This window comes from Schistocerca piceifrons, chromosome 9 (genome assembly GCF_021461385.2).
Source record: "Schistocerca piceifrons isolate TAMUIC-IGC-003096 chromosome 9, iqSchPice1.1, whole genome shotgun sequence".
NCBI classification, from domain to species: Eukaryota; Metazoa; Arthropoda; class Insecta; order Orthoptera; family Acrididae; genus Schistocerca; species Schistocerca piceifrons.
In genome coordinates, this window is record NC_060146.1 from 137,204,545 (window position 1) to 137,224,188 (window position 19,644).

The 19,644-nt window shown below is 42.2% G+C and overlaps 1 protein-coding gene across 19 annotated transcripts in view; it reads left to right on the forward strand.

Moving 5' to 3' along the window:
- The window catches only part of LOC124716986 (speckle-type POZ protein-like), a 128,325-nt gene that overhangs the window by 80,047 nt on the left and 28,634 nt on the right, over nt 1-19,644 (forward strand). For all 19 annotated transcript variants that reach the window (XM_047243596.1, XM_047243601.1, XM_047243599.1 and 16 more), the window contains one exon: nt 19,492-19,598. In XM_047243596.1, coding sequence (XP_047099552.1) covers nt 19,492-19,561 — 70 coding nt within the window. In that variant the 3' untranslated portion in view covers nt 19,562-19,598. The remainder of the gene's footprint in view (nt 1-19,491; nt 19,599-19,644) is intronic.

Consider the following 19,644-nt stretch of genomic DNA (forward strand, 5'->3'; position numbering starts at 1 on the left):
TCTTTGCTAGTAGGAAGCCCACGCTGCTCCCAGCGGGGAAATACAGTACTGTCCTCGCCTCTCCTCGGACTACCAGGGAGGTGGCGATGCAGACATGCAATCTGACCTTCAGTAGTACGGTTGTCCGTTCGGCCAGTGCTAAGATCGCCCAGTCGACGTCTCCTCTTCCTCCCGTCACCCCTCAGACACAAGCACCTTCATCAGCTTCTTCCAAGACGAAGACCCAGAAGTCAGATGCACGGGCCTTCAAGAAGGAACCGCCCCATGCAGACTTCCTACGTACCTCGAACTCCTAGCCATCGACCAGTACTTCCACTAAACGATCTTCCAAGAAGGCTCATAGGAAGCAAAGTTCTCCGCCATGGCATATTTCTTCTCCTGCGCCACCCAGCAGATGCCGCCCCAGACCGTCATCCGTTTCGCCTGGCTGCACTGCTGGCAGCCAAACATCTGGCCATGCACTGGTGGTGGAAGCTCCCCCTCCCGACCATCTTAACAAGATGGCCAATGAACCTATTGAACCAATGGACAATGACACTCCGCCTACTGATAGCGGCGGCAGTGCTCGCTCGAAGCCAGGCCCTCAGCGGCCTTCGAGGTGACCCCTTCTTGCTTCTCCTTTGTCTTTTTCTTCTCACGATGGCACTTATTCACTGGAATATTCGCAGCATTCGCTCCAACCGAGAGGACTTAAAGTTGCTGCTCCGCTTTCACTGTCCACTCGTCGTCACTCCCCAGGAAACGAAGCTACGCCCATGCGATCAAATTGCCTTGCCACACTATACCTCTGTGTGTTTTGACCTACCCCCTGTGGTGGATATTCTGGCTCATGGAGGGGTTATGTTGCTGGTCTGGGATGATATTTACTACAATCCCATCACATTACACACCGGCCTGCAGGCAGTTGCCGTCCGAATTACTCTCCCCACTTTTACATTTTCTATTAGTACCGTTTACACTCCATCGTCGTCTGCCGTTACCAGCCATGATGCAAATTATTGCTCAGCTACCTGCACCATTTTTGTTGACTGGAGACTTCAATGCCCACCATCCCCTTTGGGGCTCTCCAGCATCCTGCCCGAGGGGCTCCCTGTTAGCAGACCTTTTCAACCACCTCAATCTTGTCTGCCTCAGTACTGGCGCCCCCTACTTTTCTTTCGGACACATCTCACACCTATTCCCATTTAGACCTCTCTATATGTACTACCCAACTTGCACGCCGGTTTGAGTGGTATGCACTTTCTGATACAAATTCGAGCGACCACTTCCCGTGTGTTATCCATCTCCTGCATCATACCCCCTCTCCGTGCTCAACTAGTTGGAACATCTCCAAAGCAGACTGGGGGCTCTTCTCTTCCAGGGCGACCTTTCAGGATCAAACCTTCACAAGCTGCGATAGTCAGGTCGCACACCTCACGGAAGTCATTCTCACTGCTGATGAATATTCCATCCCTCACACTACTTTTCCTCCACGTTGCGTACCGGTCCCCTGGTGGACCGCAGCATGTAGAGACGCTTTACGTGCTCGTCGACGTGCTTTACGCACCTTTAAACGCCACCCTACAGTCGCGAATTGTATCAGTTATAAAAAATTACGTGCGCAGTGTCGCCGTGTTATTAAAGAAAGCAAGAAAGCCAGCTGGGCTGCTTTCACAAGCTCCTTCAACAGTTTTACTCCTTCTTCTGTTGTTTGGGGTAGCCTGCGTTGGCTATCTTTAGACGGTCGCGAATGATGTCCTTGTGGCCCCTGAGGATGTCTCCAATGCCTTGGGCCGCTTTTTCGCAGAGGTTTTGAGCTCCGCTCATTACCACCCTGCCTTCCTCCCCCGAAAACAGGCAGAGGAGGCTAGGCCACCTAACTTCCTCTCCTCGAATCATGAAAGTTATAATGCCCCATTCACCATGCAGGAACTCGAAAATGCACTTGCCCGGTCAAGGTCCCCCGCTCCAGGGCCTGATTCGATTCATATTCAGATGCTGAAGAACCTTTCTCCTGCGGGTAAAGGTTTTCTTCTTCGTACTTATAATCGCATCTGGATTGAGGGTCACGTTCCCACATGCTGGCACAAGTCTATTGTTGTACCGATTCGTAAGCCGGGGAAGGACAAGCGCTTGCCTTCCGGTTATCAACCCATCTCGTGTACCAGCTGTGTCTGTAAGGTAATGGAGCGAATGGTTAACTCTCGTTTGGTTTGGCTGCTCGAATCTCGACGCCTACTTACCAATGTACAATGTGGATTTCGTAGGCGCCGCTCTGCTATTGACCATCTGGTTACCTTGTCGACCTTCATTATCAATAACTTCTTGCGGAAGCGCCCAACCGCGGCTGTGTTCTTTGATTTGGAGAAGGCTTACGACACCTGTAGGAGGGCGGGCATTCTCCACACCATGCATACATGGGGCCTCCGCGGTCGCCTCCCTCTTTTTATTCTTGCCTTTGTAATGGATCGACAGTTCAGGGTACATGTGGGTTCTGTCCTGTCCGACACCTTTCGCCAGGAGAATGGGGTGCCACAGGGCTCAGTTTCGAGCATCTCTCTCTTCGCCCTAGTGATCAATCCAATAATGGATTGCCTTCCAGCTGATGTATCAGGCTCCCTTTCCGTGGATGATTTTACCATCTATTGCAGCACACAGCGTACATATTTCCTGGAGTGCTGTCTTCAGCGTTGTCTTGATCGTCTTTACTCCTGGAGTGTCGCCAATGGCTTCCGTTTTTCTGCCGAGAAGACGGTCTGTATTAACTTCTGGCACTACAAAGAGTTTCTCCCACTGTCCTTACGACTCGGTCCAGTTGCTCTCCCATTCGTGGAGACGACAAAATTTTTAGGTCTTACATTTGTCTGGTCTCCACATGTGTCATATTTGGCTGCTCGTTGTACCCGTTCTCTAAATGTCCTCCGTGTTCTCAGTGGTATGTCGTGGGGAGCGGATCGCACCGTCCTACTTCACCTATATCGGTTGATGGTCCGCTCCAAGCTGGATTATGGGAGCTTCGTATACTCATCTGCACGGCCGTCCATCTTATGCCGCCTCAACTCCATAAAACATCGGGGTTTACGTCTTGCGATCGGAGCATTTTATACTAGTCCCATTGAGAGTCTTCATGCTGAAGCCGCTGAATTTCCACTAACCTACCGGCGCGATATACTGCTTTGTCGGTATGCCTGTCGGCTACTGTCAATGCCCGACCACCCGTCTTATCGTTCCTTTTTTGACGACTCTCTCGACCGTCAATACGGGTTGTACGTCTCTGCCCTGCTACCCCCTGGAGTTCGCTTTCATCGCCTCCTTCAGCACCTTGATTTTTCACTCCCTGCAACCTTTCGAGTGGGCGAGAGCCAAACGCCACCTTAGCTCCAGGCTCAGGTTCGCGTTCACCTTGACTTCTGCTTGCTCCCAAAGGAGGTTACCCCCGGTTCGGTATACCACTCCAGTTTTGTTGAACTTCGTTCGAAGTTCATTAATATGACCTTCATTTATACAGATGGCTCTAAGACCAATGACGGTGTCGGGTGTTCTTTTATTGTCGGGGCACACAGTTTCCAATACCGGCTCCATGGCCATTGTTCGGTCTTCACAACTGAGCTCTTTGCCCTCTACCAGGCTGTTCTTTACATCTGCCGCCACCGACATTCTGCTTATGTCATCTGCTCTGATTCCCTGAGCACCATCCAGAGTCTCAGTGATCCGTATCCGGTTCACCCTTCCGTGCACCGGATCCAACGCTCTCTTCAGCAGCTGGTGGATGACGGTTCTCTGGTTAGCTTTATGTGGGTTCCTGGCCATGTCGATATCCCTGGGAATGAAGCTGCAGATGCCGCGGCCAAGGCTGCGGTCCTCCAGCCTCGGACAGCCACTTGTTGTGTCCCTTCATCGGATTGTAGCAGGGTCATTTGTCAGCGCATTTTCTCGCTGTGGTATGCCGATTGGGCTGCACTTACGGACAACAAGCTTCGGGCCTTGAAACCTCTTCCCGTGGCTTGGACGACCTCTTAACGCCCCTCTCTGCGGGAGGAGGTCGTTTTGGCCCGGTTACGACTTGGACACTGCCGGTTCAGCCATTGCCATCTGCTGACGTCTGTGCCGGCGCCGTTCTGCACATCTGGGCAATTGCTGATGGTCCGCCACATTTTAACGTCATGTCCGAATTTTAATACACTGCGTGTTGATCTTGGCCTGCCATGTACTCTGGATGCCATTTCAGCGGGAGACGCAGGAGCAGTTGCTCGCGTTCTTCGTTTTATCAACATGGCAAACCTGTCTAAGGACATTTGATTATGCTGTTTGTTTGTTTGTTTTTTTCCTCTGCCTATGTTTTTTATAGTATTGTCCCTTTTAGCTGCTGTTTTAACCTCGTGCCTCACGGTGCTTTCCTAACTTAGTCTGGGTGCTAATGACCATTGTAGTTGTGTGCCCTAAAACCACAAAAAAAACACCTGGTCCTACTCCAAATCGCATGCCACTTTTCTTGACATTGACCTCCATCTGTCCAATGGCCAGCTTCACACGTCCGTCCACATCAAACCCACCAACAAACAACAGTACCTCCATTATGACAGCTGCCACCCATTCCACATCAAACGGTCCCTTCCCTACATTCTAGGTCTTCGTGGCAAATGAATCTGCTCCAGTCCGGAATCCCTGAACCATTACACCAACAACCTGAAAACAGCTTTCGCATCCCGCAACTACCCTCCTGACCTGGTACAGAGACAAATTACCAGAGCCACTTCCTCATCTCCTCAAACCCAGAACCTCCCACAGAAGAACCCCAAAAGTGCCCCACTTGTGACAGGATACTTTCCGGGACTGGATCAGACTCTGAATGTGGCTCTCCAGCAAGGATACGACTTCCTCAAATCCTGTCCTGAAATGAGATCCATCCTTCATGAAATCCCCCCCCCACTCCACCAAGAGTGTCTTTCTGCCGTCCACCTAACCTTCGTAACCTCTTGGTTCATCCCTATGAAATCCCCAAACCACCTTCCCTACCCTCTGGCTCCTACCCTTGTAACCGCCCCCCGATGTAAAACCTGTCCCATGCTCCCTCCCACAACCACCTACTCCAGTCCTGTAACCCAGAAGGTGTACACGATCAAAGGCAGAGCCACGTGTGAAAGCACCCACGTGATTTACCAACTGACCTGCCTACACTGTGAAGCTTTCTATGTGGGAATGACCAGCAACAAACTGTCCATTCGCATGGATGGACACAGGCAGACAGTGTTTGTTGGTAATGAGGATCAGCCTGTGGCTATACATGCCTTGGTGCACGGCCAGCACATCTTGGCACAGTGTTACACCGTCCGGTTTATCTGGATACTTCCCACTAACACCAACCTGTCAGAACTCCGGAGATGGGAACTTGCCCTTCAGTATATGCTCTCTTCTCGTTATCCGCCAGGCCTCAATCTCCGCTAATTTCAATTTGCCGCCGCTCATACCTCACCTGTGTTTCAACAACATCTTTGCCTCTGTACTTCCGCCTCGACTGACATCTCTGCCCAAACTCTTTGCCTTTACAAATGACTGCTTGTGTCTGTGTATGTGCGGATGGATATGTGTGTGTGTGTGTGTGTGTGTGTGTGTGTGTGTGTGTGTGTGTGTGGGCGCGCGCGCGCGAGAGTGTATACCTGTCCTTTTTTCCCCCTAAGGTAAGTCTTTCTGCTCCCGGGATTGGAATGACTCCTTACCCTCTCCCTTAAAACCCACATCTTTTCGTCTTTCCCTCTCCTTCCCTCTTTCCTGATAGAAGCAAACGTTGGTTGCGAAAGCTTGAATTTTGTGCGTATGTTTGTGTTCGTTTGTTTGTGTCTATCAAAATGCCAGCGCTTTCATTTGGTAAGTCACATCATCTTTGTTTTTAGATATATTTTTCCCACGTGGATTGTTTCCCTCTATTATATTCATTATATATACGCAAACACACACGCAAAATTCAAGCTTTCGCAACCAACGGTCACTTCATCAGGAAAGATGGAAGGAGAGGGAAAGACGAAAGGATGTAGGTTTTAAGGGAGAGGGTAAGGAGTCATTCCAATCCCGGGAGCGGAAAGACTTACCTTAGGGGGAAAAACGGACAGGTATACACTCTCGCTCGCGCGCGCGCACACACACACACACACACACACACACACACACATACACTCTCGCTCGCGCGCGCGCGCACACACACACACACACACACACACACACACACACACACACACACATCCATCCGCACATATACAGACACAAGCAGACATTTCTGGGAGAGGTATATTTTTTTTCGTGTGCTGTTTCATGCTGGGTGCCCTGGAGAAAGTTACAATTCATGCGGAAATTTTGTCAGCTGTTACCTCTGGTATTTCCCAGGTGGGGGTATTAGTGCTACCTGGTTTCCTTATATTTTTTTAAAATCTGTATTGCTAGTGGCTTCTTCCCATTTCTTACGTCATTGCATGTCAAGTCTGTTGAGAAGCTCATCTGCTACCTCAGTGTCTCCACCATTCTGGAATTCCGGATACAGCTCCTCAGTTTCGCTGTTCCAACCACGTATGTATTCCTTATGGAAGCCACTTGGTACAGACCTCTTTGCTGTGGAGATGACAGTCCTTGTAAACTGGTCGTAGTTAGTACTTCTGGGAGATATCCACCTGACAATCCCATCTAACTATGCTGCAAATTTCTCCCAACCTGCTTTCTTCAGGTTTCCTCTGGATCTGAGAGCGGAGTCAATAACTGGAATTTTTATGCCAACCACAAGTATAATAGGGCAATGCTGCATATGTGGGAAGTCTTTAAATACCCTCCTTGGTTGATTTCAGTGTTCCATGCCACCGATATAAAGGTTCCCCTATCTTTTGCACTGAAAATTAAGCTGAAATTATGGGAATCTGCTCAATTTAAAAGTTGGTAACCGCTTTAATCTGTTCTATATTTCCAGGTTCTTTGATGGCTATTAAAGTTGCCCGCATATATAGCTGGGTGTGGATGGACATATAACATCCTTTGGGGGCATTGTATTTGCAGTGGCTTATATATGTTAACAACAGTTACATTGGCTATTTTGGCAGTTAAATGGTGGATATCGCCATCTGTCCTTGACTGTACTAGTTGGGCATTTTTGATGTTGTTCCGGACATTGGCTGCGACATCGGCTGCGACATCATATGATCGAAGATAGGTTGCACCGAGTAGTTCATATCCATCGATTTTACCCCTATAGTGGTGCTGGTTGTTGTTTTCTATATGAGTTTCCTAGATCAAGGCCATGTCAATATTTTCTTCTAGCAGAAACTTAAAGATGTATGCACTCTTGGCTGTGCTAAGTCCCTTAGCATTTAGTTAGCAGATACAGATTATTTTTCTGAGGTTCTTTGTCATTTAGGCCTGATAAGGACCTTGACTTACTGGTCTTCTTGGATCCATGTATGTTAGCCAAGAGATCAAAGATTAACCTGGGTGCCGAAAATTGCTCTAGCTCATTTAGTGTTACCCAAGGTGCACGTACAGTAATTCTATTGTGGACGTGAGCTAGTTCACACCCCATTAAATGTCATAAAAATATTTTAGTTTTGTTGAGAGCACCCAACCCCACAATTTTTACTCATGGTTTGTGTGTAATCTGTACATTTAGAGAACTCTCATTGAGTATTATTGTTACTTCTTAGTCTGTATTGACTAGTGTGGCAAATGTGCTGACCCTTTCTTTTCTTGGCTTGAATACAATCTTCCATAATCCCCTCTACATTGTGTTTAATTCACATAAAACTTTTGCCAGTTTGAGCTGCCGTAAATGCTAAATTGTTTTCCCCCACACACATCTATATAATAACCAGGAGTTTGACACAGTTATGCCAGGAAAATGGTGAAGCATATTGTCTCTTGCTCCTCAAAAGTGTAATACTGCTGCAACTGTGATTTACTCATTTCTGCTACAAATGTTAATGAAAAATTTCATGATCGTCTCCATTATTTCCAAAGGAGAGTTCTGTTTGTGGGTCCATAGCTCATCAAGTATTAGTTTTGGAAATAAAAGCTTCCTCTTTGTTTTTGTTTAATTAATTTATTTATTTTGGTTTCGTTTTTTGCAATTAGTTTTGGGGTCACTATTGCCACATTTTCAAGCTGTGGCTGTCAAAACGCTTTTGTGTTCAGTAAAAGTCAACAGATGCTCCTTAGTTATTAATAGGTTAGAAACTCCACTGAAGGAGTAATCCAACAATGTGAAGATAAATGTGCAATTTAATCTTCTCTTAGCATATAGTGACAGACTTTTTCTGAGTCAAACATTTAAGTGATAAAAAGTGGTGGTGGTGGTGGTCTTCAGTTCGAAGACGGGTTTAATCCTACTCCGTCCTGTGCAAGCCTCATCATCTCTACTGCAGCTTACATCCTTTGGAATGTGCTTACTTTATTCATCCCTCCAGTATTAAATTGGTTATCACTTGATATCTGAGAATGTGTCCTACCAACCGATCCCTTCTCCCAGTCAGGTTGTGCCACAAATTTCTTTGCTCCCCAATTCCATTCAGTACTTTCTCATTAGTTACAGGATCTACCCATCTAATCTTTAACTTTCTTCATTTCGAAAGCTTCTATTTTATTCTCTTCTCGTTGAAACTGTTTATTGTCCATGTTTCACTTCGCTACATTGCTATACTTCATATAAATACTTCCAGAAAAGACTTTCTGGCACTTAAATCAGTACTCGATGTTAGCTAATTTTGCCTCAGGGAAGTTAGCCCCAAAGTTTGAAAATTTTTTAATTTCTTTCCTTGCTCTGAGGTTGCTCTACTATGCTCCAGGAGCACACCACACACGAGTAAATTTGAATACAAACATACAATTAAACAAAAACAGAATTTTCCATCAGGCCTCACTTTCTGTAAAATCGGATTTTTGTACATGTGTGTTGGTCTGAATGTTGCTCTAGAACAACAGTATCCTCAGACAAGCAGTTTTCAAATGGGGGAAACAAAAATAGATTTTCCACTGGCCCCCACATTTTGAAAATTGGATTTTTTTATACAAGTTGCTCTAGTTACTCTGAATGTTACTTCCCAGCAGCTATGTCGACCTACTAGTACTTTAAAAGTGGTATCCAAAAAAAATTTTTGTGCTAGACCACCTCTGTCTTTGAAAAGCTGGGTGCCTTAAAGTGTACTTTAGGTTGGTCTTTTTTATTCTGAACATTGTGCCAGAACGACTATGCTGACAAACAAATAGTATTGATACAGAAATTAAAACCATTTTTTCTTCATCTATTTCTTTTTCCTTCCCCTAACCCCACCCCCCATCCCCATCTCCTGTGTGTGTCTGTAGTTGCTTTGAACATACTTCCAGATCAGTCCCGACAAGTAAATATTTAAGTGGAAACTATAACTATTTTCTTATCAGCCTCCCTTTTCTGAAGAATACAGTTTTTAAATTTGTTTTGACTTACTCTAGCTCTCAACATTGCTGTAGAACAATTATTTCGACAAAAATGATGATGATGATGATGATGATGATGATGATGATGGTAGTGGCGGTGATAATGTGGAAACGAGATCAAAATTTGCTTCGGAGTTTGCCCCTGCCCCCAATTACATATTGCTTTCCTTAGAAGGTTTTAGTCTTCCTCTGTATTGCTGCAAAATAGTATTTGAAAGCATTACATACATTGGAAATCAGCAATATTTCTTTTAACTTATTTTCGAAAAAGAATTTCTTGTAAGAAAGTGCTGAACAGATTTATCTTGAGCTTACAGGTATGTGTAGCTTGTTCTTTTTGTATTTCCCGTGAGTTTGTACTGATTAAACCCATCGCAACATTTCAGGAAGTTCCTTGTGGCTTACTGCTGCACTGAACCTATGCAGTCGAACAGCTCCTGAGCCGCAATAGCCATGACACTGTGCAGGCTATAAAGACAGAGAAACATAAGGGTCTCTTCAAGATTGTAGTACATTTTAATAGAACTTTGATACTTCCAATATTTATTTCAGCCACAGCAAAAATTCGGTACAAAGCACACTAATTTCCATATTATTAATTGTGTCATGCAGCTGTACTTACAGCTTAGTGGTACTTAATGCCATTAAATAAAACATAATTTATTGTGCCTTGATATGTAACAGATTGTGTGTTGACATATAAATTAGATCATGATTTATGCAGCTTTGAGCCATAATTAATCTGTGGATTATTTATATAATAAAGGTGCAGGAAAATGACACATTACATTCCATGACTTTTATGGGTAATACTATCTTCAGATTATAAGGCTCTCATGGATGCATTAGATAGACCAGTGGTGCCAAGTTCAGGTATTTACCTGAAAATCAGTGCTGTAATCAGCAATTCTGATAAGACTATTTTTATAAGCCCTAAACATATTTACACAGTTCTGCAAATAAATTGGTATAATACCTGGTCCAAGTTCTTGAATTCCATGTCATCAAACTTAACAGTGATCAGTGATACATTTGATGACTCAGAGAGTAGTGTAACTAAGGAAAATTTCAAATCAAAATTCAGGTTTCCTTTCAACTGCCTCTACCACACAAAATGTGGGTTATCATGTGCCCAGCGGCAGCAATCTGAAAGTGTGTCCAATTTTATGTTGCAAAATGTCAGGTACCCTGTATGAGAAACGGTGGGAGCAAGCGTCAATACCATGTCCTACCTCATTTAAGAGATATAAAATGTTGGAGTCTGGAATGTACCTTAAGGTCATGGGTAGATCCAAAGAATGCGGAAGCAGTTTTTCAGGAATTGTTGTGAACAATCCGGCATCATGACATGACATCATAATGGAGTGTGTGCTGGATAATTTCAGTGGGTCTTTTACACATATTAAGAAGTGCCAACTAAAGGAAAACAAAGAATTGAGGTTTCAACAAAAATTGTTGTCTGTGACTTGTATCTGGTGCAGAGGGAGGCAAAACAAAGAGCACCAAAATGCAATTTTTTGGCTGACTGGATGCAATCCAATTGAAAACCTCAGAGTCATGAAGTATGACCATGATGCCAGTGAAATTCTCTCGATTTTTATAGATCTATTTCACATCCATTATTGGACACAAAAAGAAATTGCTGTGCTTATGGACTACTCACAGTACATTTGTAGAGATGAGACAGGTTCATTAGTACAAAACTGAAGACACCAACAAGAGAACTGTGTTTGCATATGTATCACTATCAAATTATCACAGAAACCCCAGATTCCAAACTGCCTATTTTTCAGAGGTTGAGCAAATCTCAAAACAAATTTGATACAATACTGGCTTAAAGAAATTATTCACATTGGTATCGATGACATAACAAAATTTCCAGTACCAAACAAGTATCTGTGATTTTGACAAAGCACTGATGGGTGCTATTGTAAGGGTGTGTGTAAGGGAGAATGTTGACATCTGAAAGATTATTTATTACAATGTTTTAGTTGTTTGGTAGGCTTGTCGAACGCACTACCATCATGTTTCTTATGTCTGGATGTGTCCCATTATGTCCATATGATTTGTAGGAGGAAGGAGATCAAAACTCTCCATCCTCATGTGCGCACATTTTGGATAATGGCAATGGCTTTACTCACTAAGATGAGCATTCGGTTCAAGAAGTAGTGAGACCTTCCGTCATAGTGTCTAATAACCAAATGTATGGTAAGCACAAAGACAACTGTGTCAATTTAGCTGAGGAAGCATTTAAGAAACTGCACCACATAACAAGAGGAGAGCGGGACATTTCCAGAATAGTGGAAACTGAAGAAAGCGCCATGAAAAATGAGCAAGAGACTGAAATTAATGGGGACAGTGTGAAACCGACACGCACAACTGAAGACCACTCGATCAAGCTGGTCTTTCGTCTTTGTCAGGACATGAATACAGCACAACACCAACATAAAGTGATTATTCTTGTTTTACTAAAAGTGACACATTAAGAAAGTGATAAGACTTTCAGAAAAGATTACCGATAAGAAAAGAAATAAAAAATTAAAAATGATGATGTAAGTAAATAATTATAGTAACATTAATTGTAAGTTATAATATAGCGTGCCTCAGCGATTCAGATGGCCGTACCGTAGATGCAACCACAACGGAGGGGTATCTGTTGAGAGGCCAGACAAACGTGTGGTTCCTGAAGAGGGCCAGCAGCCTTTTCAGTAGTTGCAGGGGCAACAGTCTGGATGATTGACTGATCTGGCCTTGTAATACTAACCAAAACGGCCTTGCTGTGCTGGTACTGCGAACAGCTGAAAGCAAGGGGAAACTACAGCCGTAATTTTTCCTGAGGGCATGCAGCTTTACTGTATGGTTAAATGATGATGGCGTCCTCTTGGGTAAAATATTCTGGAGGTAAAATAGTCCCCAATTCGGATCTTCGGGCGGGGACTACTAAAGAGGACGTCGTCATCAGGAGAAAGAAAACTGGCATTCTGCGGATCGGAGTGTGGAATGTCAGATCCTTTAATCTGGCAGGTAGGTTAGAAAACTTAAAAAGGGAAATAGATAAGTTAAAGTTAGATATAGTGGGAATTGGTGAAGTTCGGTGGCAGGAGGAACAAAACTTTTGGTCAGGTGAATACAGGTTTATGAATACAAAATCAAATCGGGGTAATGCCGGAGAAGTTTTAATAATGAATAAAAAAATAGGGTTGCGGGTAAGCTACTACAAACTGCATAGTGAACGCATTATTGTGGCCAAGATAGACTCAAAGCCCACTCCTACTACTGTAGTAAAAGTTTATATGCCTACTAGCTCTGCAGATGATGAAGAAAGTGATGAAATGTATGATGAGATAAAAGAAATTATTCAGACAGTGAAGGGTGACGAAAATTTAATAGTCATGGGTGACTGGAATTCGAGAGTAGGAAAAGGGAGAGAAGGAAACATAGTAGGTGAATATGGATTGGGGGAAAGAAATGAAAGAGGAAGCCGTCTGGTAGAATTTTGCACAGAGCATAACTTAATCATTGCTAACACTTGGTTCAAGAATCATAAAAGAAGGTTGTACACATGGAAGAATCCTGGAAATACCAGAAGGTATGAGATTGATTATATAATGTTAAGACAGAGATTTAGGAACCAGGTATTGTAAGACATTTCCAGGGGCAGATGTGGACTCCGGCCACAATCTATTGGTTATGAACTGTAGATTAAAACGGAAGAAACTGCAAAAAGGTGGGAATTTAAGGAGATGGGACCTGGACAAACTGATTAAACCAGAGGTTGTACAGAGTTTCAGGAAGAGCATAAGGGAACAATTGTCACAAATGGGAGAAAGAAATACAGTAGAAGAAGAATGGGTAGCAATAAGGGATGAAGTAGTGAAGGCAGCAGAGGATAAAGTAGGTAAAAAGGCGAGGGCTGGTAGAAATCCTTGGGTAACAGAAGAAATATTAAATTTAATTCATGAAAGGAGAAAATATAAAAATGCAGTAAATGAAGCAGGCAAAAAGGAATATAAACCTCTCAAAAATGAGATTGACAGGAAGTGCAAAATGGCTGAGCAGGGATGGCTAGAGGACAAATGTAAGGATGTAGAGGCTTATCTCACTAGGGGCAAGATAGATACTGCGTACAAGAAAATTAAAGAGGCCTTTGGAGAAAAGATAACCACTTGTATGAATAGCAAGAGCTCAGATGGAAACCCAGTTCTAAACAAAGAAGGGAAAGCAGAAAGGTGGAAGGCAGTTCTAAACAAACAAGGGAAAGCAGAAAGGTGGAAGGAGTATATAGAGGGTCTATACAAGGGCGACGTACTTGAGGACAATATTGTGGAAATAGAAGAGAATGTAGATGAAGACGAAATGGGGGGATAGGATACTGTGTGAAGAGTTTGACAGAGCACTGAGTCGAAACAAGGCCCCGGGAGTAGACAACATTCCATTGGAACTACTGATTGTCTTGGGAGAGCCAGTCCTGACAAAAACTCTACCATCTGGTGAGCAAGATGTATGAGACAGGTGAAATACCGTCAGACTTCAAGAAGAATATAGTAATTCCAATCCCAAAGAAAGCAGGTGTTGACAGATGTGAAAATTATCGAACTATCAGTTCAATAAGCCATAGCTGCAAAATACTAACGCTAATTCTTTACAGACGAATGGAAAAACTAGTAGAAGCCTACCTCGGGGAAGATAAGTTTGGATTCCGTATAAATATTGGAACACATGAGGCAATACTGACTGTACGACTTATCTTAGAAGAAAGATTAAGGAAAGGCAAACCTACATTTCTAGCTTTTGTAGACTTAGAGAAAGCTTTTGACAATGTTGACTGGAATACTCTCTTTCAAATTCTAAGGGTGGCAGGGGTAAAATACAGGGAGCGAAAGGCTATTTACAATTTGTACAGAAACCAGATGGCAGTTATAAGAGTCGAGGGACATGAAAGGGAAGCAGTGGTCGGGAAGGGAGTGAGACAGGGTTGTAGCCTTTCCCCGATGTTATCCAATCTGTATATTGAGCAAGCAGTAAAGGAAACAAAAGAAAAATTCGGAGTTGGTATTAAAATCCATGGAGAAGAAATAAAAACTTTGAGGTTCGCCAATGACATTGTAATTCTGTCAGAAACAGCAAAGGACTTGGAAGAGCAGTTGAACAGAATGAACATTGTTTTGAAAGGAGGATATAAGATGAACATCAACAAAAGCAAAACGAGGATAATGGAATGTAGTCGAGTTAAGTCGGGTGATGCTGAGGGAATTAGATTAGGAAATGAGACACTTAAAGTAGTAAAGGAATTTTGCTATTTGGGGAGCAAAATAACTGATGATGGTCGAAGTAGAAAGGATATAAAATGTAGACTGGCAATGGCAAGGAATGCGTTTCTGAAGAAGGGAAATTTGTTAACATCGAATATAGATTTAAGTGTCAGGAAGTCGTTTCTGAAAGTATTTGTATGGAGTGTAGCCATGTATGGAAGTGAAACATGGACGATAAATAGTTTGGACAAGAAGAGAATAGAAGCTTTCTAAATGTGGTGCTACAGAAGAATGCTGAAGATTAGATGGGTAGATCACATAACTAATGAGGAGGTATTGAATAGAATTGGGGAGAAGAGGAGTTTGTGGCACAACTTGACTAGAAGAAGGGACCAGTTGGTAGGACATGTTCTGAGGCATCAAGGGATCACAAATTTAGCACTGGAGGGCAGCGTGGAGGGTAAAAATCGTAGAGGGAGACCAAGAGATGAATACACTAAGCAGATTCAGAAGGATGTAGGTTGCAGTAAATACTGGGAGATGAAACAGCTTGCACAGGATAGATAGCATGGAGAGCTGCATCAAACTAGTCTCAGGACTGAAGACCACATCAACAACAACAATATAGCAACTGCGATCAGTCATTACTTCTTTCTTAAACTCAGTTGAATAATTCTTCAAAAGAATAAAATGCATAAACTGGAAACACTTCAATTTTTGCCTAACATTAAAGATATGATGATTATTCTGTTCCAGTGGTATATGTATCACTGTAAATGTAAAACAGTTGAAAATTGTCAAAATGTGAAAAATGAGAAAACCTTAAAGAAGGAAAACAAACAAAAATGTACAGCGAAGGAGAGAATAATTATTTCTTGAACACCACAGATGTACATAACTGATTAGACAAACCCGGAAAAAAATGAAAAAAATATATCCATTAATAAAAATTAAAACGAATATAAAAATTTCACAAATAGGTACCATCAAATGGGGTGATTTTAGACATCGGGGCTAATTTGGACTATTGCTTATTTTCTCTTTGTCACTGCATAGAAACAAAGAGTTACTTATTTTAACTTCCGTGCGCCAGTTATTTTAAGTGCAAGATTTCATTTATTGCTTTCCAATACTTTTATTTTGCGTCAATTGTTTCCCTAGGTGAATAATTGGCGAACAGTCTCAGTGTTAAAAATCCATGCATTATCGTTAAGTGGAAACTTTCGATTGTTGCGCTGAGCGAGAAGTTATTGTAACCGCAATTGTCGACGCGCTCAGTAGTTAACCGCATTGAGACAATTTCTGTACAAGTTTCTCTAGTTTCTCATGCAAGGTTATAAAATGACGACAGTTTTTGTAAAATTATGTACTGTGTGGGGTGAATTCGGACAATGCCAAGAATGTATAAGAGCAGGAGAGGTGCTACAGTACGGTCTAATTATGACCTGGAACTTATGCATAAAGCTGTTCGTGATATTCAGAGTGGTAAATTATCGTACAGTAAAGCGCGTGATTTGTATGGTATACCTAAATCAACCCTACAAAATAAAGTGCAGGAAGCACATCCGAAAAAAATGGAAGGACAGCCAGTGCTAAATGAAGAAGAAGAAGAAACGTTGAAGCAAGGTATCTTGTGGGCTACACATTGGGGATTTCCCTTCACTAAATTGGATATTAGATATTTAGTTGAAGGCTACCTTGATAAATCTGGCCGAAAAGAGAGAAATTTTCGTAATAATTTGCCAGGAGAAGAATGGGTGCATTTATTCCTCAAACGACAGTCAGAAGATCTTTCTGTTCGCTTAAACGAAAATATTAAAGGAGCTCATGCGGAAGTGAATAAAGAGACTGTTAAGATGTTTTTCTCCAATATCAAGGCAAAGCTGGAAAATTTCCCACCTAGCAACATGATCAATGTGTAAAATGTCACCAAAATCAAATAAAAATCATGTAGAATTTTAAAAAAAGGCAGTAAATGTCCGAATTCGCCCTCTATATACTGTAACTTCGGACAGAGATTTAAAAAACACGTGTATCACCCAATTCAGTATCATTTATTTGCCGACATTGTTCAGAGGAATTGATGCCACTTTGAAGAAGTGTAAAAAAAGGCAATTTACCCCCCCCCCCCCTCCCCCAAAAATTTAGGGCGGCATAAAATATGGTTTTGGTTCCCATTTGAACTCTATCTGGAAATATTGTTGCTCTGAAGCAATGCTCGGAACAGCTAAGAACAAGCGTAAAAAATCTGAGTTTTCAAAAATTGGGGACTGGGGGAAAATCTGTTTTACTTCCCATTAGAAAACTGTTTGTCCGAGGACATTGTTGTTCTGAAGCAACATTCGGAGCAACTAAAACATATCTGAGCAAACATAAAAAAATCCAACTTTTCAAAAAGTGGGAATCAATCAAAAATTTTGCATTTGTTTAATTGTTTGCTTGTTTTTAAATTTACAGATGCCTGGAGCAAGGTAGAGCAACCAAAAGCACCACGATTTTAAAAAGTTTGAAATTCAGGGGCTAACTTCGCTGAGGCCAAATTTCTCTTCTTCAGAAATGCTTTTCTTGCTATTACCAGTCTACATTTTATATCCTCTCTATTTAGGCCATCATCAGTTATGTTGCTGCCCAAATACCAAAAGTCTTTTACTACTTTCAGAGTCTCATATCCTAATCTAATTGCTTCAGCATCACCTGTCCTCTCCATTCAACGGCTCTTCCAAGCCCTTTGCTGTCTCTGACAGAAGTACAATATTGGCAAACCTTAAAGTTTTTATTTCTCTGTCCAAACTTTAATTCTTATTTCAAAATTTTTCTTTTGTTTTGTTTACTGCTTTTCAATGTACAGATTGAATATCAGGTATAGGCTACAACCTTGTCTCACTCTCTTCTCAACCACTGTTTCCCTCTCATACTTCTCGAACTTATAACTGCCATTGGTTTCTATACAAGTTGTAAATAACCTTTTGCTGCTTTTATTTTACCCTGCTACCCTCAGAATTTTAAAGAGAGTATTCCATTCAGCGTTGACAAAAGCTTTCTCTACGTCTATAAATGCTACAAATGTCGGTTTGCCTTTTATCAACCTCTCTTCCGAGAGAAGTCAGTGTCAGTATTGCCTTGTGTATTCCTCCATTTCTCCTGAATCCACACCGATCTTCCCCGAGCTCGTTTTATACCCGCTTTTTCATTCTTCTGGAAAGAATTCATGTTAGTATTTTGCAACCGTACTTATTAAACTGATAGTTCTGTAATATTCATGCCTGTCAAAGCCTGTTTTCTTTGCAACTGGAATTATTATATTCTTCTTGAAGTCTGATAGTATTTTTCCAATCTCATGCATCTTGCTCACCAGATGGAAGAGTTTTGTCTTGGTTGGCTCTCCCAAGGCTATCAGTTGTTCTAATGGAATGTCATTGACTTGCAGGGTCTTTTTTTCGGCTTACGTCTTTCAGTGCTCTGTCAAATTCTTCATGCAGTATCAAATCTTCCATCTCAACCTCATCTATGTGCTCTTCCATTTCTATAATATTGTTCTCAAGTTCATCTCACTCTTTCCTCCTTTCAACGTGCTTAGGACTGGTTTCCCTCTGAACTCTTGATATTCATTTAGGTGATTCTCTTTCCTCCAAAGATCTCTTTAATTTTCTTGTAGGCAGTATCTATCTTTCCCCTAGTGATATATGCTTCTAAATCCTTACATTTGTCTTGTAGACGTTTCTGCTTAGCCATTTTGCACTTCCTGCCAATCTCATTCTTTATATGTTTGTATTCCCTTTCGCATGCTTCACTTACTGCATTTTTAAATTGTCTCCTCTCATCAATGAAATTCAATATCTCGTGTGTTACCCAAGGATTTCTATTAGCCCTAGTCTTGTTACCTACTTGATCCTCTGCTGACTTGACTTCATCTCTCAGAGCTACCTATTCTCCTTCTACTGTATTCCTTTCCCCTGTTGTTGTCGTCAGTCATTCCCTAATGCTCTCTACCTCTACATCTAGGTCTATATCATACTTCACAAGCCATTTAATGGTGTGTGGTGGAGGGTACTTTTTGTAACACCCTCTGAAACTCTCAACAGTTTACGGTACGAACATCTGTATTGCTGATGCATGCAAGCCTCCCCATGGTTCATGGGGTTGGGGTGTGATTATGTCATTACAAAAATATCAGTGTAGTTGACAATATTGTCAGTTCTATGTTCAGGTCGTGTATATTACTTGGAGCAGTGTACAGTGCCGAGACGTGTTTGCTGCACTTGGGATGTTAGGCACACCTCAACTTCACTTGCTGCTCCACAAAGCCCGAAAGGAATTCCTGAGATAAACAGAATATAACCTAAAGAAACATTGACTGAAAGTAGAGAAAACTTTTTATGTTGTCCCACTTCCAGCTAATGCGAAATTTGTCACATTTGTTCATTTATATACTACTACAGTACAGGAGTTTCAGATCAGTCCACTACCTTTAATCAGAAATATTACTAATGAAACCATGGAAAATATTATTCACTCTCAAAGTATACATTCATGTATACTCCAAAGTGGTCAAGCTGGAATCGGGCTCATTACTGACCATTGTCTCTTTTTTTCCCTTGTCAGGATACTCTGATCCTACTTCTTAAGTGTTCTGCTGTGGAATAATTTAATTTTAAACACCTTGTTTCTGGAATGCTCACTCCCTTAGAACATTTCAGTATTATTGTTAATGTCAGTACTGGTTTGTTGAGTTGTATATATGAGCACATTGTTGTGACAGAATTTGCATTAGCAGAGGAGATTTACAGGCATTTATGAACTGTCTATCTTAATGTTACAGTAAATCCGATGATGACTCTGCAAAGAAGAATGTAATTGGAAAACCATTGGACGGCATACACTGGAATTAGTATGCAACATGAAACTTGATGCGGCACATAAGTTTTGGTTAGTAGAGAACTCCACAGATCATATCCGTAATCTGTTAACAAGC